Source organism: Syngnathoides biaculeatus, chromosome 18, assembly GCF_019802595.1.
Source record: "Syngnathoides biaculeatus isolate LvHL_M chromosome 18, ASM1980259v1, whole genome shotgun sequence".
Classification (NCBI taxonomy): domain Eukaryota; kingdom Metazoa; phylum Chordata; class Actinopteri; order Syngnathiformes; family Syngnathidae; genus Syngnathoides; species Syngnathoides biaculeatus.
Window position 1 is genome coordinate 10,574,848 of NC_084657.1, and position 24,964 is coordinate 10,599,811.

The 24,964-nt window shown below is 43.5% G+C and overlaps 1 protein-coding gene across 11 annotated transcripts in view; it reads left to right on the plus strand.

Annotated features, from left to right (window-relative positions):
- Nucleotides 1–24,964, plus strand: part of LOC133491387 (RNA-binding protein Musashi homolog 2) — a 213,472-nt gene that overhangs the window by 185,371 nt on the left and 3,137 nt on the right. For 3 of the 11 annotated variants that reach the window (XM_061802422.1, XM_061802421.1, XM_061802418.1), the window contains 2 exons: nt 12,430–12,609; nt 16,299–16,453. In XM_061802422.1, the coding sequence (XP_061658406.1) occupies nt 12,430–12,609; nt 16,299–16,453 (335 nt within the window). The other 8 variants (XM_061802423.1, XM_061802420.1, XM_061802425.1 and 5 more) reach the window with 5 other exon arrangements.

A 24,964-nucleotide genomic window follows, 5' to 3' on the forward strand; every position in this document is an offset into this window, starting at 1 on the left:
TTTCTCTGTGTCCTAATCCGGTCTGATAAGTGCATTTATTTGGCTAAAAGTCTACCGCTACACATATCGGACGTGATCGCTTCTCATCACACAAAGAATGAAGGGAGGGCCAATGGTTAGGGGGGGGCTTGAAGTGACTTCATGGGACTGAGGAAAAATAACCTGAATTTAATTTGATGAATCCAACATCGTAATGTCACCAAATTCATTTGCCCAACATTAAAATGTTTAAAAAAAAAAAGTCATCTGTACACAAATGTTCTTGACCTTAAAAACAAAAGGTTCCAATTAATTCAAATTGTGCGATGCGGGAGTTAATTTAGTCACGATAGAAGTTTTCTGGATTCAACTTTTCAATGTGCTTCAGTCAGGAAAAAATAAAAAAAGGTCCAAACTGAAGGAGCTCACCAGGGAAGGGAAAATTCCATTGTTAGACTCGTTTTGAAATACAGTGGAACCTAAACTCGAACACAATTGAAAAGGAAAGTGCAGCTGTGTTCAATGTATTCACTCCATAAATGTATATATGTCATTTTGGCATATTAGTGTCATACCCAAAATGGGAAAGTACTTTTATATTATATTTTGACGAGTGACAAATGAGTACTTGAGAGGTGGGTCATTTCACATAAAAAAAAACCAAATGCATCCCACTTTCTAGTGCACAAACGGTTCTTCTCGTTTTGTTAGTTTTTGATTTATGGACGATATTCTGCTAATCTGGAGTCTCGCAAGATTGCGTAGGTCTCCGATGACCTTATGCATGACAGCCGTTAGAGCTTGCTTCTTTAAAGCGAATTCCCGAATTCCCCCTCCCCACAAACATTTTTGTGTTGCGCTCCAAGTGTGTTCAACTGAGGGACGTTCCACTGTAATCTTCGTGTCTGTGATGGGATGATAACCATTTGTGTCCATTACCCTTGTTGTATTGTTTTGACACCTTTTAACAAAAAAAAAGTCCACAAAATGTCCAACTCTGCTTTTGGTACTAGTTTGTGTAGTGTTCGGAGTAAAAGTTGGGCCTGCTTCCATGTCCTCCTGCCATTGCTGATGTGTTCGTACCTGGCCTTAGTTTGTGTCCTCCACTTGTGAGCTCAAGTCTGCTGACGAAAACAGCAGAAGGCAGCCATGCGCTAGTGTGGCATGTACAGTATAGTACACACGTTCTTAAAATTACAAAAAAATATATTAATTTTTGGAGATCATGCTCCCACGGCATCCCTTTTATGCTGGCAGGGGAAAGCAACGTTGTTGAAATCTGTATGAAAAACTGCGACTGGATTTCTCATCACTCCGCTTGGGAGCAGGCGACTCTTGTTTCTTAACAAGAGCTTAAGTGTACCGAGGGCGGCTCTTAACTAAACAAAAGCCAACAGATTCTGGAACTAGCGGGCCGGCCGTTCCCAGCCCATTTGCACAATGAAGACATGTTAGACACCGATTTGCACGTTGATAACGGGGACCTGTTGTGTGGCTGCTTTCTATGTAGTATGACTCAAATGTAAAAAAAATAATAATAATAGGGCAAAACAACTATACGATGAGGAGAACAGCTACTCAGATGAGTGCACACTCAATGCCAAATAATTCTGTGAATGACACAGTCATGACTAAAAATGTTTTTAACCATGACGCAATTTCCTTTTTTATATATATGGCGGCACGGTGGAGCAGCTGTTAATTTTGGCCTCACGGTTCTAAAGTCCAGCGTTCGATTCCGGCTCCGCCTGTGTGGAGTTTGCATGTCTTTCCCGTGCCTGGGTGGGTTTTCTCCGGCCACTCCGGTTTCCTCCCACATCCCAAAAACATGCAACATAAATTGGAGACTCTAAATTGCCCCGAGGTGTGACTGTGAGTGCGACTGTTATCGGTCTCCATGCGCCCTGCGATTGGCTGGCGACCGGTTCAGGGTGTACCCCACCTCCTGCCTGATGACAGCCGGCATAGGCTCCAGCACTACCATGACCCTTGTGAGGATAAGCAGCTAAGATATATAGATGTATAGTCCCCCTGTTATTTAGCAAGTAGAAATACTACTGGGTGCCCCTGTGTTTTCTTTCGGCTTGCCCCGTTCAGGGCCTTTCCACCATTGGCAAACCTCACGGCCCTAAAACAGGATTTCACGTCAAACGCTCAAGTCTCTTTTTATACCGATTTTTTTTTTTTTTTTTTTTTTTTTTTAATTCAGTTACTTCCGAAGCCTGTCCATAATACGAGTAATAGCTCCATGACTTGAGTGGTTCCGGTGCATCCAATAAATAATATCTACGACGTAGAGGACGTGCCAAAGCAACTCGTAGAACAGGAAAGGGAGCACATTGACAACACCGAGAAAACAAAAGGACTAAGTCACTTTTTTCTTGATTTAGGAGATGCACCATGTTATGAATAGAACAAAAGAGAATCATCTGGCAAAGGCCAAAAACGTACTTTAATGTCTGTCCTAAGGAGACAAGCCGTGAAAAGGCCAAAACGCTTCGCAAACTTGACAAAATTGGGTTTTTTTATAGTTTGCTTTTTAAAGTACCGTATAAAATGCGGGTGTCCATTAGGTCGATTACACCGTTCATGTAGATGATATTGTTTAAATATGCTGGTAGAACATCAACTAGGAGACTAGCTCCGAAAAGCAGATGGAAGTTTCTCTCATTCGGTGCGAGAGTTTCTCCTCGCGTTTAACGCAGCATCGATTGACTTGTCGGCTTCATTTAAACGGCTTGCTTTTTCCACCTTTACAACTGTAGATCATTCGATAGCTGTCAATAGTCACTCCCCTGACTGAACACGCAGCCTGCAGACAAGTGAGGAGCCCCTTTCCCTAAGCGGACATACTGTACCGTAAGAAGCTTACGGCGGAAAATTGCTTTTAATTGCAGCTGGGATGTTGTCTGCTCGGCGACTCCCATGTGTAAATGTCATATACGGCGCCAAAGTGCAGCGAGCGAGCGAAGGCGGCGTGCGCGTGCGGTTCAAACTTCATTTAAATCAACATTACTGTGTGAGATGCACCGTCCTTCGCATCAAAACAAACCATTTGCGCAACCATCATTGCAATGCACGTCATTAAGAAGCCGGAATGTTGATTGGGGTTTGGCGGCGGCCTGAAAGTAAATGACGTGATGGCGGCCATCACGCCCGGTTTATTTCTGACAGCTGCAAATGGAAGCGACATCAGTATCATTATGGAGAGGGCTGATAAAATGTGACATCATGGGGTGTTTTTTTTTTTTTTTTTTTTTTTTTTTTTGGTCTGGACTACTTAAGAGTGTCGGGGATTTTTTGGTGTATGATCATCAAATGACAATCATGGAATATATGCAATATGAGCTCAACTTTCAGGAAGAAGTGGCCATTAGCCAAAGTGGCTTGTGCCCAAACTTGTAGATGCAGCTATGTCATGACTTACCGTGTTTGAGATCACGCTACTCGGAACATGTTTTAGCACATCCAGGTGCCTCCTTTTTTTTTTTGGGAGGGGGAGGGAAAAACACGGTGATTCAGCGTAACCCCTTGCTGTGCCCATTTGTGGCAATATCTCTTTTTGGTCTTTGTTTTTGTTTCGGCTCCAGTTTTGACCAAATGACACAACTCTTACCTGTGCCGTACGTGTGGATTCTTTGTGCTTTGACTCCACCTAGAGCTCCCACAGAGCACCACAGTCAAGTCCGCTTTTTGAGGCCTGTTCCCACCCAGCAGCTACAGTTCGGCGCTGGGATATCAAGTCTTTACGATATAGCTAAGACAAAGAATCCCCGCATGGCACCGGTTCTGCCGTTTCAAACGGTGCCGTGCAAGATGAAAGGTTTTTGCTAGGCGAAAACACGGCTTTCGACCCAAGTGTGTACAAGCTCATCTGCTCGCACTCCAAAACCAAAGCTGACGTGAAAGCTTTAAACGACATACAACATCTCAAATAAACCGGCGGTGCCTCGTCATGTCTGTGTGGAGACTGATAAGTGAATATTGTTGGATTGACAATATTTTGCGTCCACGACACGGGCCGTTTGATCCGACGCTCCGGTGACGACACGACGGCATGCTCACTTCACCAATCTTTGACAGAAGGATGGTTTTGACGAGCTGTGTTTGAAGCGCTCGCCCTCGAGATGAGCGTTGGGGAGCAAAACAAGAAAAGTTTTGGACTCTGCCACGCCGTTCAAGGAGGGTCAAACTTGAGGCAACTGGAGGTGTTTGTAGGCACTTCAAGATCTTTTTGAGGTGCTTGTTTATTGTGGTGTGCGATCCTGCAAGGTTTGGACAGGGTCCATTACCATGTGCAGTAAATACCAGATCATTATTCCGTATCATATCTTTGTTAATGTATTGCATTTCTCTCATCCCATTCTCCCTATGGGCAGCTTGTTTTTTTGTTTTTTTCCAGCCAGTGATTTTTCTTAAAGGTTGGAAGTGTTTTGTTTCCTCAATATTTTAAGTCGGCTACTTTACGTCTTGGACAAAACAGCAGGAACGCGTACAAGAGATCACGTGACATTGATGTCGATCAATAGCGACAGCTACATTAGTACGGATATTAACAGTATTTGGGACACTCCAATTTAACGATGTTGCATATTAATGCACACGTAGGAAAATATTCCCCACTGCATTTATTAGATCCTCAGCTAATGAAATATGTTTTGTCTCTCCATTAAATTTATAGAAACCGCCTTTGCTTTTGGGGTTGTCGGAGAGAAGGAGGGCAAAATACAAAGAATGAAGAAGGTTCCGGCGGGTCCCAGGCTGCTTTGTTAAGTCTTTTCTTGATCCCTTCGGAGCTTCCTGCTAAGCTCAAATGTCGGCCTCAGATCTCGGCTTCACCTCCAGTGTTCAGCAAAATGCCGTTCAGGTGTCAGCGCTCGCTTACCCACAGGAAGTCTCGTGAGACCGCGTTGGCAACTGCAAAAATACCGTGGCATTATAAACAAATATGAGCGTTCATCTGAGATGTTACGCCGTGGCGACCCCTGACGGGACGAGCCAAAACAAAAATTTAATGATGAAATCTAGACGTTCTCATGATAAATCAAGATTCTCCTTGCATTAATCTTGCGTCTTTGTTACAGGACTTATATTAGTAGTACTAGTAGTAGTATGCATTCCCCCCTCCCCTAACTTACTTCGAACAAAAGGGGGAGAACTTATGTGAGGGTCATTCCTGGGAGATGATCTCCATGAAATTGCTCCCAAGTAATTTTGTGATCTCCACGCTGGCTCCGAGAATTCGAGGCGTGAATGGCTTTGTGTTGTGGCCTCAATCAATCCGGGGTCCATTTGATGCACACGTTAATCCGCGGAGCTCAAGCCCGGTGCCAGGAGCCCTCTCCACGTATTCGCTGCCCGGGTTTAACATGAGCAGGCTTGCTGAGACAAAGTTGTGACACATGGGGAGAGGGCAAAACGTCCCTTTGCGCTTTTGCCGCGCAGCGTCGGCTGCGGCAGCTGCGGGCAGCAGATGCTCAGAGGTTACGGGCACATCCCATTTGGGACGTGGCGGCTTTGCCCTCCCGGGTGTGCATGCATCACGCTCCCTTCAAAGGAAGCACGGATGAAGGTTCAGTGGCACAGCGAGGACACTTGTTTGTTTTTCTGCTCCCTTGCTCCCCCTGCAGTTGTAACACTCGTGGGCCGCTGCGGTTGCTACAAATAAACAGCGGCAAGCAGAAGTTTGCTAATTAGCTGACTGAGGTACATTTGGTTTAATATCGGACAGACGTTCAAGTCCAAGCGATATTGTGCTCTGCAAATCTTCCATAATTAATTTAGTGGGGAAAATGGGCCCACTATTTGAGTAACTTTTAGCTCCACCAGCAGACATGCTTTGGTGCCAAACAAGATAAGCCAAAGAATTTGCACGCTATAAAAGTAAAAGTGATTTTGTGTGTACATTCCAGTCTTTTTCTGTGATTGTTTTCATCTTTTTTATTGGCTGCAAGCATATTGAACTGAGCAGCAACAATTGAGACAACTTGCTGCAGTACTGCTGTCACAAGTCCCATTTCTGTTTCTAAGTTCCATTTAAGTCCTTCATTGGGCTTTTCTCCTGTGGAATCAGAGGTGCCCTTCTGCGATTGCATCATCAAAAAAAAAAGAAAAATGCTGACAGTTAATCCTTTAGACCGGGGGGGGGTCACCTTAATGGAGCCCATGGGCACAAGATTGCCCCCAAGGCTCACAACCTGCAGGCCGGTTCTAAAAAAAATAAAAAAAATAAAAATAGCTCACCAGCTTTGGGACGTTGTGAATGTTGCTGAAGTGCTCGTTTGAAAATGTTAAACATTTGCAGGGATTTTTTTTTCATAATAATTTAATTTAATTTTGACAAACTCCGCAGTAACACCGACACTAGTGCTGAGACAATTTAGCTGAACTAGCTGGTGCACTTTTACGATACATTTGATTACGTGATGTCAAAAAAGAGATTTTTTTTTGGGGGGGTGTGGGGGTTCCTTACTACTTATTAAAGAGCATTTTAGGCATTATTGTAAGAAATCTACATCTGTTCAATAAAATCTCGTCAATAATGAGCTTTGTATATACTCTAATTTCATTTTTGCAATCGCTAACTCTCACTGCTTTACAGTACATGGCCAATAACCTTTGGTAAAAAGAAAAAGCGACTTTGCATCCCAAACGAGTTCACGTGAAGATGAGCGGAAAGACGGAAACTATTCTGAGACTGAGGTTCATGGCTGTCACCTCTCGGTTTACTTTCTCCGTCACTAGCAGAACATATCGCAGACGCCTTCACTGTTCATTACCAACAGTTTAGTGGGGCCCGCGTGGGCAGCAGCTAGTCTGCACGCAGTGTTACACATTTCCCTCTTCCGCTAAATATCAGTCAGGAGCTCCGATGAGTTTGCTCATTACTGGAAATAGCGCTATGAAAGGAGAAAAGGTATAAACTGAGTAGGAACAAAAGACGGGCACGAGTATGAGTGAGTAAATGCAAGAAGAAATCATCTGTTAAAATTCATTAGCCAAGCTTCTCTGAACATAAAATGACAAGACATTAAATATGTATTATTTATGAAATGTCTGTGCTCTCTGAAAAGGCTGTCTAGTGCTGTTAATTACTCAGCCGTTGGTTCAGAAAAGATTATTTCAAATGGAAAGTGAAAGCAAGGCAAGACAGCAAAAAGAGCTGTTAGTTTATATCACGGGGCTTTTAAATGACATTGGTGGAAATGGAAAAGCTAATTACGGGAACCCGACAATACAATGCTAATTTGAGAAGCAGCGTGTCAGGTTTATTGACATCTTTTGTCGGCTGATGTGGTTTGATGGCCACCAAGGAATCTGACTGGCACTGCGACAAAGGCGGAGGAGTGAGCGCCTTCCTCGCAGAAAGGAGCAGAGCTGCTTGATAGTCACAAGCGAACATACGCAGGTGAGCCTCCGCACAAGCCCATCAACTCTGCGTGCAAATAATCGTTTACATGAGCGTTACACAGCCGCGAGGCGTCCTTTTTTATTTAAAAAGCAAAAATATACAGGCGCCAAAAATGATGTTGATCTCGTCCTCGTTTACTCGTAAATGGGCTACTTATGGCTTACTCAGAAAGGTTAAAATGCGGGCCTCCTAATTGAACACGAAGCTGATATTGTCGGGGGAAGCCACGATTTATTCTGTTACCTGAATGGCAACAGGTGGATACACGCGTTTATTTTACCATATGCTATCTCACGCCCTGTAAAGTGAGTTCATATAGTTTTGTTATAAATTCATTATCCACGTTTGAGAATAGTTGCTGAAAATATGTGCACAGCCTGAGAACTATCTAGTGCTCAATTGCAGAGACAGAGTCTTAAACCTTTTTTTCACTTGGGGCGTGGCTAATTTATGGCCCCTTTCCGCACCTTGGCCCCGCCCTTAGTTGCCCTTGGCTCCCGATTTAAGAACTTGGGCACGTTCCCTCGCATTCAGCAGTTATCGGACGTGATTGCGACATGCAGTTTAGTAGCTAGCCATACCTGCACAACAAAAACTGCATTTTCCCTTCGGATAGCTAACTGGCACTGCCGATTTAGAGTGCCTCATTGTCAGCCATGAGTGCTTGCACGTCACACATAGATGGTTGAGGAGGAGTGGAGAATTTCTTTTTCCCCTCTATGGCAGAGACCGTTGACGTGTAAGCCATTGATTTGTTTTATGTTTTATTTGCACTATTTGTCTTTTGTTCTATGCACTCAGTCACTGTTATCTTACCCTCAGGTTCCTCTAGATTATAATTTGTGCCCTTGCCGTGGCCAATAGCTACATGCCGAGACATAAATATGGGAGACTATTGTCGTCCCCTCCCCCCACCCAATTGTTCTTTGTTGCTATCTTATCTTCTTCCGACTGACACATTCAATGTGGTGTCGTTTGCCGCAAAATGGATTTTGAGATTTGAGGTTTTGAAGCGGAAAACCAACCCTGAAAAACCAGCGCGAAAAGAAATGTCCAATATTTGCAGTTGTACACCACTGTAAAGCGCGACCACAATAATAATCCATCCATTGTCTATGGTGCTTGTCTTCATTGCGGTGGTGGGTGAACTGGAGACGATCCCAGATGACTTCTGGCCCGGTCGCCAGCCAATTCCAGTCCACATGGAGACAGGAAAAAAAAAAGAAAAAACCTAAATACTTGCATTCAAATCGACGGACACTCTTCAATTAACCAAATGTGTGTTTTGGGGATGTGGGAGGAATCTTAAATAGAGACGAGGAACTCTTCACCACTGTGAAGCAATCACTCCTCCACTCTGCTGTTGTAATGATCATCGTATTTTTAAATATCTCAAACAGTGGCCATCAACGGGAGCATAAATGTCTTTGTACATGATGAATGTTTGTTGCTACTCTTGGATGGGATGTGATTGTGCAAGTGTACCCAATGTCACCGGTGAGTGTATATCAATCATAGTTGGGATAATAATATTCCTCCGATTGATTAGTCATGCACGCCAAGAGGAAAAAAAAACGTGCGGTCAAAATGTAACTTTACGGTGAATCTGCAATCAGCGCTGATTGCAGCGGTATATGACAAAATTACAAGTAGGGGTTGCGGTGCCCGCGTTAAGAGGCCCCGTCAATCAGTTTGGAGAGTACGGCGGCTCCTAATGGGTCTGCTGATGCAGCTTTCAGAACACGCTGGAAAAGTCAACTTGCTGAAGTCCTCAGGGGAAAGCGGCTGGTTGTAGATGCTGTTATATTTTATCATCAGCGTGATTAGTTTCGTGTTCCAACTAGCGAGGAACAAAAAGGGCCGCAGTGCTTTCAAGGTTGATGATTCCTCCTTAAAGGCAGTCACCTGGCAAAGTGGCAAGCAGAGCAGGACATTTATCCACTTGGAGAGCGCCACCCTGATGATGTCAGAAACAGATGACTGCAGGACACCCCCCGCCCCCTCCCACCCTCCGCCCACTCCTCATCGCCTCTCAGCTAGTTTTGCCTCGCTGAGGGTAGGAGGGAAAAATGGCGGAGGGGTTGTGGAGGCGAGATAATTATCAGTATAAATGAAGCCCTGTGAATGATTCGCACTGCTGGGTCCCCTGATCTAGTCTCCAAGGCAACCTCAGCACGCTCATTTGTTTTGTAGATGAGTAATTACATCCAATTAGTGGCCACTGGAAAAAAAAAGAGCCCAAGAAAGGCCCATTGTTCTGGATAGATTGTGTGAATATTAATAATGGGACGGTCCGTGGCTCCCTGATATGATCGGTGATACTTATGCAGCTGTGGGGACAATCTGCCCGGTCTCGTCCTGCATAACGGATCAGATAGCAACTGATGAAAATATATGGCTCTGAGAATGAGCCGGCATGTTTGTGCATGAGTGTCTGAGAAGCACTTTTGTCCGGCAGCCTGTGGACGACCAACAAAAGACTGCTGAGCCCTTGCGAGGTGCGACTACGGATGCTGGATTGTCTCCCGATGTTTTTGTTGTCATGGGCTGGATATTTTTTTTTTTAATTAAAAAGACAAAAAGCAGAGGTTGTACAATTACTATTTGTAGTGTATCCGGGGGGTTCGTTGAATTTTTGGGTTCCGCCAGCTGTCGTGAGTCTACTCAAATCTCAATGACATTCATTTGAGTTGCCGTTTTTGGAATGTGATTGTTTTGTTGAATTGAGGCGATCTGGAGTAACAGTCAAACGTTTCCAGACACTTTGGCATTCAATCGCACGAGAAAGTGTATCCAAACATGACACGTTAGTGGTTTAGCCAAGTAGTCAACGAGTCACCTATACCGCATCGTGTCGGCACTTAAATGTTGGTGTAATCGCTTTATGGCATCTTGTCTTGCAATCAGACAGTTTACAGAGGACTTTAGAGTCGACCCAACGAGGCGACGCAGCACAGCCATCCAAATAAGTTTGTGGCTGAGAATAGCCGTTCGCGATGATAGCTTCAGCTATTCTGATCGCCGCTAGTCTTGACATATTCATACGCTAAGTGAAGCGTCATCATCGTTGCCAAAATGTTACATGCTCACGGGAATTTTTCCTCGTACAAAGTACGATATGACAAGCATCAACATTAGGAGGACACTTGTGCCGCTTCACAGCAAAGTGACAGCACACAGTAGTGTATAAAGCACTGATAATAATTCAATCAAACTCAAAGAAGATAATTCTTCCTCACTTGTCTTCGAACATACAGCCTTGTGTTTGTTGATAATGTTCACATTTAGTTGTCTTCTGCAAAGCCTTAATCCATCGTAGACACTTGGTCAACTGCGTTTTAGGCTTTGGAAAACGAATCAACCTGACTGGATATCTTTCATCAGAATTGCACATCCCCCAAGCGCATCTGAGGACCATTTTCTTTGCAACATTAACTTTTCCAAGCGCACGCTACTGACAACCAGCATTGCTTGTGGGACAGCATGGCGGCAGGGGCGACAATGCGACTATCTGATTGGCTATTATTGTAACGAGCGATTGACGGGTCGGAAAGGTCCATTGCACATTGGTCGTACACGCTGTCAGTGATTTAAATCCCACGATCGGTGAGTTGAATCAGTCCAAACTGCATCCGATTCACTTGGGATCCCCCAACTCAAGGGCCAAAGTTTTAGGCATAGTAAGTGCGTATCGGTACCGACAAACAATGAGGAACTTTGCACACGTGTCCGTGTGAAAAGAAGAACGCTTTGGGACATATTTGCTATTCCATACATAATCCCACTAACAGTTTTTTTTTTTTTTCCCCTATCGTCAAATACTTTCACCCTCCATTAAAATGGCTCCATTGATCCCGTTTGCCCTCATTAGCAAGGCCAATCAATTTTCTGTGACATTTTTTCAAAGCGTACTAAATGTAATGATCGGCTCTTGAGCTTTGTTCAATGTGTCAGGCATTACTCGACGTACGTGGGAAGCCTGCTGCATTTGGATCCTATAATTTGACGAGTGGGCCGACAGCCCACAAGTGGCCGGATCAGAGTGCTAGAAAGCACTGGCGGGAGATGCACGGCGGCTGCTCGCGTTCCATTTGGCACAAGTGGACTTTATCATTGCGAGTGGGTAGAGGTGAAGTGGCTTCCGATGGCTGCTCGCTCCGCGGGCCAAATAAAAACACAAACACGCGTCGAGGGAGGGCGGCGACGGAAGGGAGTCGCTGTCGCCGGGGCTGAGTCCCTCCTGAGTAGATTAAAGCTGCTATCTAAAAAAGAGGCGTGAGGAGGACGTTCGCTTTAATTGCCCTCTTTCCATGAGCAGCTTGTCTCCGATTAAGAGGACATGCAATAAATGTCAGCACGACTTACTGCTGAATGACATTTTCTAAACTGTTGATAATCCACCATCTGTGTCGGAGGGAGCGTTATTCGAAGGAGGTGGAGGGGTGGGGGGGTTACGTGTTTGGATCACGTCGGGAACGCGCGGCGTCCGTCAACGCCGATGCATTTGTATCTCGTGCGCATAGGCGCGCGGCCTTATCATCTCGCGCTCGCTGGTCAAAGAGGAGCCATTAAATTAATTATTGATTGGCGCGCTTTGTGTTTCTTTCATTCGGGGCTTCCTTCAGGTACGTCAACGGAGAGTTGTCCCGTTCGAAATGAGAATGTATTGACCTGTGTTTTAATGATTGCTCAGTTTCATCTCACTCTGTAATGATTGCGCGCACCAAAAAAAAAAAAAAAAACACACATGCAAACCTTGGGCAATTCTACTAAAAATAAATAAATAAACTCAAGAAACAGATGAAAAAAATAAATGTCAGGGCTACAAGAGGAATAATTGTGGCGACGTTTAGGATGCAGCCGAGTGTGTCGGACGTGGGAGGGGGAGCGGGACCAGGTTGTGTGTGTGTGGGGGGGGGGGGGTGCATTTACACACACGAGGAGAAGCCGCTCGGCAATCTGGACGTTGACTTTGACATTGACAAAGTTGAATTTCCACAATGATGGAGTCCCCTCCCCACCTTTACTGTATCTCCCAGGCCTCCCCGATTATGGGTTTTACTCCGCGCCCGGTGACCAAAGGGGGGGGCCCTGCTCCTTTGCTGACTATGGCTCCCTGGGGCCCCAGGCGGCTCAGATGCTGCACAGTGAGCATGCCACCTCCGCCTGCAACTCCCCCCTCCAGCACCTACACAGCCCGGATCAGTTTAAGAACACAGGTTTGTATCTGCGTATCTATCTTCCCCCTTTTTTTTTTCTTCCGGACTTTTCACTTTGATTCATGACATTACTCCATGCAGATGGCAGATCTTTCACTTTTTACTTTCGTTGTTTTTTTCCCTCCTGCACTTGTCAATATATCAATCTCTCTATCCCATTTTAAAAAAAAAAAAAAAAGAGAAAATCAATGTCTTGCTGAGACTGCATGTTTCCCTCTTTTTTTTTTCTTTTTTTTTTGAAAACTTGACCTTGATTGCCTGTTTCTTTGCCACGCTGTATTGGGCCTGACACAACGTCATCCACCACTTGCATGTGAGCCGTGCAACCACGATGACATCATAAAGGACGCTTAGCTCTTCAAAAATGGTATTTCTTTCAAGTGATGGATGGATTTGAATTGCTGATCTGTAACGGACAAGCCGAAAGGAAAAAGTTTGTGATCAAGGGTTAACCTTTACATGTTTTCCCTCATTTAAATGTGACGTTTAGATGTATACTTTCACACAAAGTCGACAGCAAAGTGACATTTCACTGCTCGGGTCACGGTGTCAAACTGAAGGCCTGTGGGGCAGAACTGGCCCACCACAACATTATATGTGACCCATGCAAGCAAATAATTTTCTTCATGTTCCTTGCAAAAAAATTGTTTTTTCCTTTCTGGCAGAAGTTTTTTTACCAAATTGGCTTATTTTTAACAGATATTACAACCATTTTTTCCCACAATGTACATGTAATAAATTGGTGATGTAATTCCACATTTATGTGATTGATCGTATACGATCATATCATATGTCATATCATCCCTCGGACAAAAGGGATACCCCTGGTCAGTGTGTAAATGTTGAATTTAGTTTCTTTGATGAGCATATTTTCAGATATGAAAGAATAGTTGTACAATGGTAGCCTAATTTATTTATCTATTTGTCCGTTGTCACCGCCGTCAGGGAGTGTGATTTACTGAACTTGTCGGTGACAGGGTTGACCCGGTGGTGCTTAACTGCCACCTCTCTGGTGACTCATATGCACTTGCTTGCTTTGTTACTCTCCAAAGACTCAAAAGTTGTGTCTTCACCTTCGCTAGCAGAAGTGAAAGGAGGAAGAAAGCTGAGAAAGGGAAGCGTGGCCTTCTCAGACTGGAGGACAAGTCCGAAAATTGCTCGAATAGCACGTTGGCCAGCTGCCTCGGGCAGATGTTGGCATTTACTGCAGCCGGTCGGGACAAAACGGAGCTCAGCAAACACTAGAAATGCACAGACGGGCTGTGCGGCGTCAAGTCCGGTGGTGTGATGGGAGTTCGGAACCTGCGCTACGTCATATTATAGACAACACGCATTATCACAGCTTCCTTTGCTCCCTATAGAGCGTTTTCTTTTTCATTTGACGTGGATGAGCAGGGTGCGGATTGCTTCCACTGAATGCACACATTGCATGCACTGACTGTGTCTACAGTGAGTTATGTGGTGGCTTTATTCGAGCGTAGAGTGAAGTGGTCTTATTTAGGGCGAAAAAATACCATTTAAATAAACGCTCTGTGAAAAGTGTGTGTATCACCTTTTTCAGGCTTGCCTGCACCGGAGCAGGCAATCAACATAGCTAGCTTGATCACATGATCACCCATTTTCATGAATAAAATGTGAAGTTCAGAAACTGTTTGCATTTGAGGCGGCGTCATGTGAATTTCTTGACAATAACGATGGACTCTAGTAAGTTGAAATCCGTTTCTAGTTTGTCTCCATGTGGCCTGCAACTGGCTGGCGACCAGTTCAGGGTGTACCCCGCCTCCTGCCCGTTGACAGCTGGGATAGGCTCCAGCATTCCCCGCGACCTTCGTGAGGATAAGCGGCAAAGAAAATGGATGGATGATGTTACTTTTTGGTGGAAAATAGTCCAGTTCATCTGAAATATAGCATTCGAGTGATGAACTGTTTCCCCCATTAGGAAGTGTTTTTACTTCTTCCTGAGTACTGAATAATTAAGGAAGCTAATTTTTAGATAGATATCTTTTGGAAAAGCGTGTACTCAGTGTATGTTGCTCTAATGATAAATAAAAAAGGCGATGACATTTCATATTTAGTTTAGTCTTGGTTCTGCCCTCCGTTTGCAGTCTTTGCATTAACAATATTAAAAATATGAGATGACTTCCCACTGGGTTGTTTGGAGACAAGATAATAGCACTAGCGGTTCTACCTGTTTAAAGCGCTTGCACTTAATCAGAGGCAATTTGTAGCATCGCTGCATTTAGTCGCAGACGTTCCCATTTTTCACTCTCGTCAGCCGTCTTTCAACCCACCCTTCCCTCCTAAAGTCCCGCCGTTACAACCCTTTAGTATTAGTCTGGATTGTCAAAAAACTTTTCATCAGTCTGACTTGCTCTTTACTCGGAGGGCCAAAGGTGGTGAGAAGTCGTGTAAAGTGTTTTGTTTTGTTTTGTTTTGGGTTCCCTGAGTTTGGACCCGCAAATGAATGCAGGTCAAGCTTATACAGGGAGTCCTCGGGTTAAGATGGTCTCGACTTTACAACGCCCAACCCCCTTCCGCCATTTTGTCTGGCTAATGCTTGTCCGTGCTTGTGTGCCGGGAATATCTTCGCATTTTTCGCCCTCCTTTTTAGACATTATCGCCCCAAAGACAAAGCTGTGTCTTTTAGCAATGCTTCTGCAGATCGAAGGAAAATCCATTACCATGTGAAGGAAGCTCAAGATCATAAAAAGATTGGAGAAAGGAGAGACACCCACACCACCGAGGCTTCAATCGGTCGACCATGGTGACAATTATTAAAGATAAAGCCCGCATCTTAGCACTTGTGAAGGGTTCCGTTCCTATGTCAGGTACAATGATCACGAAACAAGGTTCTTTGATACTCATGGAGATGGAGAGGGTTGAGGACTAGGTTCCTTGGCAATCGCTAAGCACAGCCTCCCCTTCTTCTTCTCCATCCACCTCTCAGCAGTAATGCTACGTACATCATTTTGTTTATTTCAATATACCTTTTTTTTTTATACAAAGTATTTTGATGTGGATTCTGACTTTAATGGTGGAATCCGACTTAAGTCGAGTTAAGTCGCTACTGTAGGAACGGATCTCAGTCGTAGAGCGAGGACTCCCCGTATATTTCCCCCCCGATACCTTCCTATGGGTTGTCCAACGCATGTTTTGACTGTGACGTTACTGCAAAGGACTGACAAGTTGGCACACGGTTCCAGGTTTTTTCAGAAGCAACAGCCGTGTTTTTGAAGTCGCTGCATGTCGTGATCTCTCGTATAATAAAAGAGAGGCAATAAACGTTGCTGCTCAGTTGGGCGGGGACAAAAAAATTATCCAGCGGCGTATCACTCTGTTGACAAGTATCCCTTCTCATTATGCATATAAGCATTTACACAGCAACCGTACTTGAACTTGCAAAGCATGCTGGGAATTTCTGGCATTGTTCTTGGTTTGTGTTGTGCATGATTTGAAGTAGATTTTTTGAATGATACGACACAGCATGTTGCTCCAACGAGAATAGAATGTCATACTGGATTCCATCTTCATTTGATGTCAATTGAAAAGAAAATCGGGCAAGAGTTGGCCGTGATGCGATTCTCGTGAATCCAGTCACGAGTTCTATTGGTTGAACGGAGCGTAAGCAGTCCGCCGTCGATAACGAGGAGGTTCTGAGCTGCCCCGCTCTGCATTGTGTTTTCATGCAGGCGGCAACCCGTCGAGGCCCGGCGCATTCCACGGCACCAGCAGCCCGGGGCCCGTGGCCGACATTTACGGACCCAGCAGCCAGGAGTCGGCCGTGGGCAACTTCATCAGCGCCGCCAGCCCACAGCCCGGTTCCGGGTTCGGCCCCAGCATCACCGTGAGTAGGCGATCTTTGCCTATGTCTGTCTGTCCGCCTTGGCCTCGGTTGCGTTCAAACGTCCACCCACTTTACTGACATTGTATTGCAAACTACTCATTTTGTGTCATTTATCTCAGCAAGGCGGTGTTCATGGACTTTTATTGAAAAAGTGCCCGTACTCGAATCCACACGGGTGACAATTCAGCAACCTGCGCGGCCGTCAGGCTGAACCTAATCTTAGCTTTTAAAGTGATTTGTGACAAATGCTAATGTTTATTGCCCTCAGCAGTAGCAGCAATTACCTCACTTCACCTCATGCGTCACCCCTGCAGAAAAAAAAAAATTGCATGTTATTTTTAGGGAGGCCAGCTGTCCCAAGGCTTGGGTTCACCTCGCTGCCAAGCACTTTTTGTCTGAATCTAGAGTCCTTGTCCAATTTGCGCTGCTGGACACACTTCCACTTTCGGTGAGTAGTTAGCCACCGCTTCCTGTCCTGCGTCGAATTAAAAATGTAGAACGAGCAGGACTGTCGGAGATCTGACTACCGTAATTCTCGGGCTATATAGCGCACCTGGTTATAACCCTCACCCAGTACAATTGTAAAGGAAATACCATTTGGTACATACATATGCCGCAGATGTGGAAAAGCTGAAAGTGCCCACATTGAAACACGAGATATTTTCAAAGAAAGACGGTACACAGAGAGTTTAATGCTAACAGGGCCGGTTAAAATAAAAAAAATAAAAAAAACATACTGGTAAAAATCACTGAGAGACAGCAGTAACAGGGCTGTATGGGTAAAAGTCACTTCCTCGGCACATATATTCCCCCGGTCTCACGCTTACCTTTTCCGCTCGAGTGCCCCCTTGCGGACGTTAGAAAGAATGCACAAATTAGCCGCATCATCTCGTAAACCGCAGAATTGAAAGCGTGTGGGGAAAAAAGTCGCAAAGGCCTGAAATTATGTAATATTTTAGTTCGTCAAAAGGAGAAGCTGAATTTCCGTACACGCAAATATATTAATTGGCATTAAAAAGTCAACCATCGAAAAAGCTTTTAGGTGATTTGAAATCAGATTTTAAAAGTAATTTTCATTTCCTATCGTGCTTGTCCTCATTAGTGTCACAAGTGAGCTGGACTGTATGCAAGCTGATTTTGGACTGTCCTTAACTGATCGCATTCTAATCGCATCCTTAATCTTACTTTGTAATCGACACTTGGGCCTCAAAACAATCATCCCGTAGCTTTTTTTTTCCCCATCCTAGATATGATAAATCATACCAATCAGAACAAAACAAGTCACAATGACTTGGCAAAATAGAATTCTGGCTGAGGCAATGAAATCGCAGTTCCAAAAAGTGGAAACGGGCCTTTGAGGTTAAGTAGGAACAGTGTGAAACGAGCCCAACGTGCTGCTCAAGGTAGTCTGTGACTTTTATTTATTCTGTGTTAAAAATGCACTCCCATTATTTGTGCTATTCAACGTGGCGGCCCGGCAAACGCACTCCTGCCCGGGCCCGGCTGTCGATGCGGACGCCGGGCGAATCCTTTGTTTTGCTTGGCATTTCTTCTCTCTTGGACCTCACTGAGTATTTCATCTGGTTTTTATGGCCCTAGCACGGTGAAGCACGGCTGAGCTTCTGCACTGGCGCTCGGCTTGTTGGGGCATGTTTTTAATAGTTCTACACGATTAAACTGACGCGGGGAGAAGAGGCCATGCAAATAACACCTGCTTTGTGGGAATAAAAAGTAATTAGCATACGGGTGGAGGCGGGATCATGAAGAGCCTACTAGTCCTGCAGGACTACTGATAGTGACGTAAACTTTATAGTACACATCATGATACTGAATCCCGCTAACCAGAAAGCAAAGGTTGACTCCGACTCCGTTAAAAGCGACCGTTTAGGTTTGTGTGCGACCATCTCGCATGATTTCCATCGAAGCAAGTACAAATAAATAATGATATCCAAACAAAAAGCTTTTTTTTTTTTTTTTTTGTTATTGACTTCCAAAGCGGCACCTCTTTTCATTGTTTTAGGTCCACTGGCTAGCAGCCATAATCAGCTGGCATCGGTTTTGGGGACAAAATATTTGTCGGGGAAAGATCGGGCTGGCTCGTTTTCAAGGCAGATTAACCAACAGTGAATTCACCGACGGAAATGAAGCGTTTGTATTCTTTTCCATTTGTTGCTTCGGTGGATAATATTGAGCAGGTCGTTTAAAAGCATGTGCTAAATAAGCAGGGTTTTGCTGTTTTGTTTTGTTTTTTTTTGTTGTTTTTTTTTTTAGATTTGAAGCAACTGTTAAAAAGAATTGATTTGTTTTTATTTTTTGAGTTCCGGATTCCCTCGATGGTAGCGAAATACATTTGACATTGGGTCATCAAATCAATAAAAACATTGTCAGAAGGCCGAGAAGCCGAGTCAATCTATGTTTATGCTTTACATTGAGACGTTTTATCCCTCCAGCCATCCATTTTTGTCACACTTATCTGTAGCTCAGTTTATAACATTATTTGAAAAAATAACATTGAATTGGGCGGCACGGTGGAGCAGCTGGTCAAGCATTGGCCTAACAGTTCTGAGGACATGGGTTCGATCTCGGCCCCGCCTGTGTGGAGTTTGCATGTTTTCTCCGTGCCTGCGTGGGTTTTCTCCGGGCACTCCGGTTTCCTCCCACATCCCAAAAACGTGCAACATTAATTGGAGACTCTAAATTGCCCCGAGGTGTGATTGTGGGTGCGGCTGTTTGTCTCCATGTTCCCTGCGATTGGCTGGCGACCAGTTCAGGGTGTACCCCACCTCCTGCCCGTCGACAGCTGGGATAGTTTCCAGCACTCCCTGCGACCCTTGTGAGGTTAAACGGCAAAGAAAATGGATGGATGGATGAAAATTGAAATATTCCAGTTCACATCTGAGCCTAATGAGGTCAAGCAATATCAAAAATGGATGGATGCTTAATAATTTCATTTTATTCAAAAGTAAAATTAGCACTGACGGTCCACCGTTCACAAAACAGTTTTTATTCTGGCCGGTCCAGAGTAGGTGATCCATGGTTGCCATAGCAATGTTGCTGTTTCCACTTACAGTAAGCCAATCAGAATCGTTTTGATGACTATTAGAGCTAAAATCGTGAGATATTTTGCCTTTCTGTTGCCGAACGCAACAGAAGCTGCGTTGCCAGCGTCCCCGGTGTTTTTTCCCCCAATACATCAGCATTATTAAATCATCTCTTCACAATCAGGCAGCAAACCGGAATGCTGATGGGGTCCTCGTCGTCAGCGTCGCACACGACTTCCGAGTCATGCTCCGCTGCTTTTATTAATCCCTTTAGCCACTATCAAAATAGCGGCTGCAAAGAAGCCGTAATGATTTCAACTGTTTTTATATGCAAGACAATTAGAACGCAATTAGCTGATTGAGGCGATAGCAGCGGCTAATCACAGCTGAAAGGCCCGCTCCTTCCTTTGCTTGTGATTTCAACCGACCTGTCGGCAGCCGCTCCGACGCCAGCCTGATTAGCTGAGCGCCGTCGTCGTCTTATTCTGGGATGTTTATGATCTCGCCGTGCGCTCATATCTAATCACGAGTGTGTGTGTGCATACGTGCATATGAGGGTTGTTGTCGTTTTTTTTTTTGTTTTTTTGGGGGTTTTTTTGTTTTTTGTTTTTTTTCCCAAAATTGTATGATTTAGATTAGATGGTGTTTTGTGTGACATACTTGATTTGGAAAAGCGTGCATTTTCTCCTTTGTAATAATAATAATAATACGATTGTATTCAAATATTCTGATTTATAAAGGGTGTGTCCCCCAAAAAAGGCATTATTTCTATTAACAAAATCTTTTGAATGTCTATATTCAGCAGGTAGGTTTTTAAATTTGAGTTTTTAAACCGCTGCAGATGGCGACCCTTGAGAGCATGACAGCTTTTGAGTAGAAGATAAAGATTAGAGCGTTAATATCATCTCGCCACTCGACATTGTGTCGGGCAGAGTCGGTATTTGTCCGTGGCATGACCGGAATATGCGCGGCTGTAAGTCGTAGAAGCAGTCCATGCGATCAAGCGCCGTGTGAAAAACGACCGATGTTCAACGCCAACAATGCTCACGGGATGTTTCCTGTTTGTATGTCTGTGATGAAGTTATTGTTTTCTCACCACAAGATCTTTCACAGCCTTGTTGTTGTTTTATCTTCTGAAGGCTGAGTAAAGCAAAATATATTAGCATCGACGCTGAGTTTAATTTCATAATAATAAGGTCATGTTGGCAGGTGTTTTGCTGCTGCTAAATACTACACACACACAAAAAATGAAAAAAGCTGGAAACAAACTTTTTCTAGTGAAAGAAGTGCCCTCTTTCGTTTGATGTGTTGGCTGCTGATATTGTCCATAACCCGGTATGCTGGAGGTGATGGGGGGTAGAAAATATATATTTCTAAATATACATTTTTAGATCAGTTTTAATCAAAGTCTGTCATTTTGGGGATTTTGATAAATAAATGTTTTGTTTTGTAACACGATGTGAATTTTAATCTTGTTTGCTGAGGAAATGTTACTCAGTGATATTTAAAATGATGTCAGTTTTTGGGGGGGCGACACCCTTTTCTACTCTATCTGGTTACAGTAAGCGAGGGTGGACCAAATGGTCCGACTGAATTTCAATTGAGACCTCGTAGCAGGAAAAGATGTGCTACTCACTTTTCTTTCCTTGAAATGCATACTGACAAAAGCACTAACTGTACACTTTTAGGGCCCCTTGATTGCGACAGCTTTTACAAATGGATACCATTGAGCAGGTGGCCCACTTGCCATCTCATCAGAGGTATTGCATTTTATTTACAGTCCTGTGCATTTTTCTCCGCCTCCTCTTCACTATTTGTCCGCCGCACCGGTCGTCGCCCTCCTCCACAAAACCGAGCAGCAGCGGGTGAAGCCTGAGTGCGACTGGAATTGGACGTATGCGGTCGCGCGGCAACCTGATGGACCTTTCCGATGGCGATCTTAAGCTCCGCCCCCTTAGCCATGACCCACAAGCTTCTAAAATGGCGACTGAGCAGAACATGTTTGAAGTCGATTCTCTCTCTCGTGTTCCAAATAATATTGGGGTATGTTTTTCACCAAATGCTTCAGACTTGTCCAAGAGAGTTCTACAGAGAGGTCTCAACAATTTCACGCAAAGATATGTAAACAGAATTGAGATTTTGGACGGAGCAGGACGCAATGTCAGAGTTACAGCGAAATGTTGGCGATCGATGCAAAAAAGTTTGACGCCTCACAATCGTCATATTGAAATGCAAGAGGATAAAATGGTGGAATCGTGCTGCGCATGTAAAGCAGGGTGAGTACTTTTTACTTGGAAAGATCACGAGTATTATCATTGTAGTCTCTAGAAGTGAGTTAGTGTATTCATTTGACTTAGCTCGTAATGGAACCCAGTGCTATGTCTTAAACGTCCGATGCGATACAAATGGGCAAATAGACATTTCTCTTCCATGTATGTATTATTGACCCGATTCTTCGGCATAAAACATGACGCACTTCCTTCAGCAAGTCAGTGATACACTAACAAAGTGAAAGTTGTTCTCCTGCACTGATCGTAATTCAATCAAACTCAAGAGAAAATACTTCTCCCTCACTTACCATCGAACACACATCCTTGTGTTTGTTGATATTGTCCACATTTAGTTGTACGTGCGCCCTTCTGCAAGCCTTCATCCATCGTAGACACTTCCTCAACTGTGTTTTAGGCTTTGGAAAATGAATCAAGCGGGCCCCTTGTAACATAGTTGGATATCTTTCGTCAGAATTGCACCTTCCACAAGCGCATCTGAGGTCCATTTTCTTCGTAACATTAACTTTTCCAAGCGCACGCTACTGACAACTAGCATTGCTTGTGGGACAACATGGCGGCAGGGGCGTGTCAAGACAATGCGACTATCTGATTAGCTAATATTGTATAAGTGATTGACAGGTTGGGAAGGTCCATTGTAAAAAAAAAAAAAAAAAAAAAAAAAAAAAGTGACAAAAGTACTAGCGATCTGAAGCGCACTCCTTGGTGGAAACAAGGCTACCGAATCTCAACTATAAGGCTCATATTGTTTGGATCATATCATATATGAGTCATGTGTTAAAGGTTGCTCACGCAGTGGCTCGATGACTCAGACACTCAAACTGCACTCCAGCTCTGCCAAGTTGCTTTCCTCATCCGATTATGAGCATTTCTATCAGAATCTCAGCTACAGACCCTCCATCTCGCATTCACCTTCCGTCACGGAATTAGATTCATCAGTGAGGTGAAAATACTTAATGCGCAGTTTTCAGCATGTGCGCATAACTGCCTCGCACGAAGGCTTGTTGCTTGTCCGTCACGTCGGTGCTGTTCTTGCACTTGATTGACTGCCTTTCTCGCCGTCCTCTCCTCTCTCCGGCAGAGTTTGTCCGGCGGCCCGGGAAAGACGGGACCGAATTTCTAATTGGCTTTGTGTGCAGGTGGCGCTGCTGAGGCACACTGGACAGGCTAAAAAGAGCACGCAAGGGGTAACCGTGTGAAGAAGAAGAAGAAGAAGAAGAAAAGAAACTCATGAGTCATCTCAGAGAACGAACAACTGCTGTACTATATTCCAAACCTCCTATAACGTCAGCGTCAGCGTTTGGTTTGATGTTTCTCATCTCTTTTCAACCCGCCTCTTTTCTTTTCATGTGCTTGGGTTACTCTTGTCAGTTGAGTTCCACACGACGTTTGTGTCTTTTTTTTTGTTTTGTTTTTTTCGTTTTGTTTTCTTCTGCTCTTTAAACTGTGGCCGTTCAGGCCCAACAGACGCGCGCACAAAGCGAGAAAGTCGCTGTGCAAGATTCTCAGATTTGGGAAAAAAAAAATAATAATAATCATCTATTTTAGGGCAAATCGGATACGAGGGTAACAAAATGATCATTCTTAGTAGCGCTTTTTATTTCTCGTGATGTCTCATTGTTAACCATAATGACCTATTTTTGGGCAATACAAAGAGGACTCCAATATTTTTATGGTCCTTTTTTTATAAGTGTTGTTTTTGTTGTTTAGAAAAAAAAAAGAAATATATATATACACACACAGTATACGTATATATACACTGTATATACTGTGTGTATATATATATATGTGTATATATATATATATATATATATATATATATATATATACACCGTGTGTGTGTGTGTGTGTGGTGTGTGTGTGTGTGTGTGTGTGTGTGGTGTGTGTGTGTGTATATATATATATATATATATATATATATATAGATATATATATATATATATATACACACACTATATAAATGCTATAATAAATTTCATATAACAACATTGTGAATTCAAACTTGTGAAAAAGAAATGTAGCTGTACATATTATTCCAGTCACTGCATATAATCAACTCAGTGAGAGAATAGCATATTTTTGTGATGGTGTGTCAAAGAATATGTTATAGTGTGTGAATAGAAGAAAAAGCTGTAAACACTTATGATTCTGATTATTATACTTTTATTTTCTCCCCCTGCTGAAAGTTAACAACCCTGAGACCAACACACACTTGTTGCTCTGTAAATAGTCGAAGCTGAATCGTGTCAAACCAGCAAACTTACAAATGGTGTGTGAAGTCACTCGAGTTTTGTGACACTTAGAACAAGAAAAATAACAATAACAACAACAACAACCACAAAAAAAGATCCGAATTGGTATCTTTTGTTAAGCTGTTCAAATGAAGTGGAAGAAGAAAAAAAAAAAAGATGATTTTAATCCAAAGCACACTGTACTTTTAGATTGCATTTTGTGCATATGCGGACACTTTTGTACTCTACTCGGTTTTCTCTTATTGTTTGTATCATCCTGCTCCTTCCCAAATTCTTTTGGGGGAAAAAAAAAAAAAACAATGTATGGGCTCTGTGCGCGAGCCCGCTTCGTTTTTAGTTTCTTGGAATGAATTAGGAAAGGTTTTTTGATACCATACCTCAGCCGTGTGAATTCTGTTGTGGAATCGCTGGCAGGTTTAATTTATTCTCACGCTAATGAAAACACTGAATGATTTAAATAGATCTATTAAAAAAAAATACGTTTTAAAAATGACAAGAGTTAGAGAAGAAGACAAAATCATTGCACTGTGAGTAGTGACGTACAGGCCATTTCCTATTTGCACATTTACATGTTGGCTTTTTAAAAGGCGGCCCTGTGCTTTGGGATTAGTGTGAAGGAATTTTTGGGGGGGGATTCATGTATTCTAAATAATTTAAAAAAAAAAAAAAAGAAAAAATGCCTCCGAATTGTGAGGTGACTAAACAACTTGCTAAATATTCGTAGTATGTTTGACCTTTGCTTTTATTCGACCCATGGCTCATCTGAACCTATTTATTTCAGGGTCACACACTGAATTACTTGCAATCAAACCGTAAACATTTCACAAATAATAACAATAATAACGATACGCTCCCAGAGTGTCATCGGCTATTTCAAGGTCATCTTGCAGTTAGGATGGTGTGCATTCTGCTGCATAATAATTTTATGTA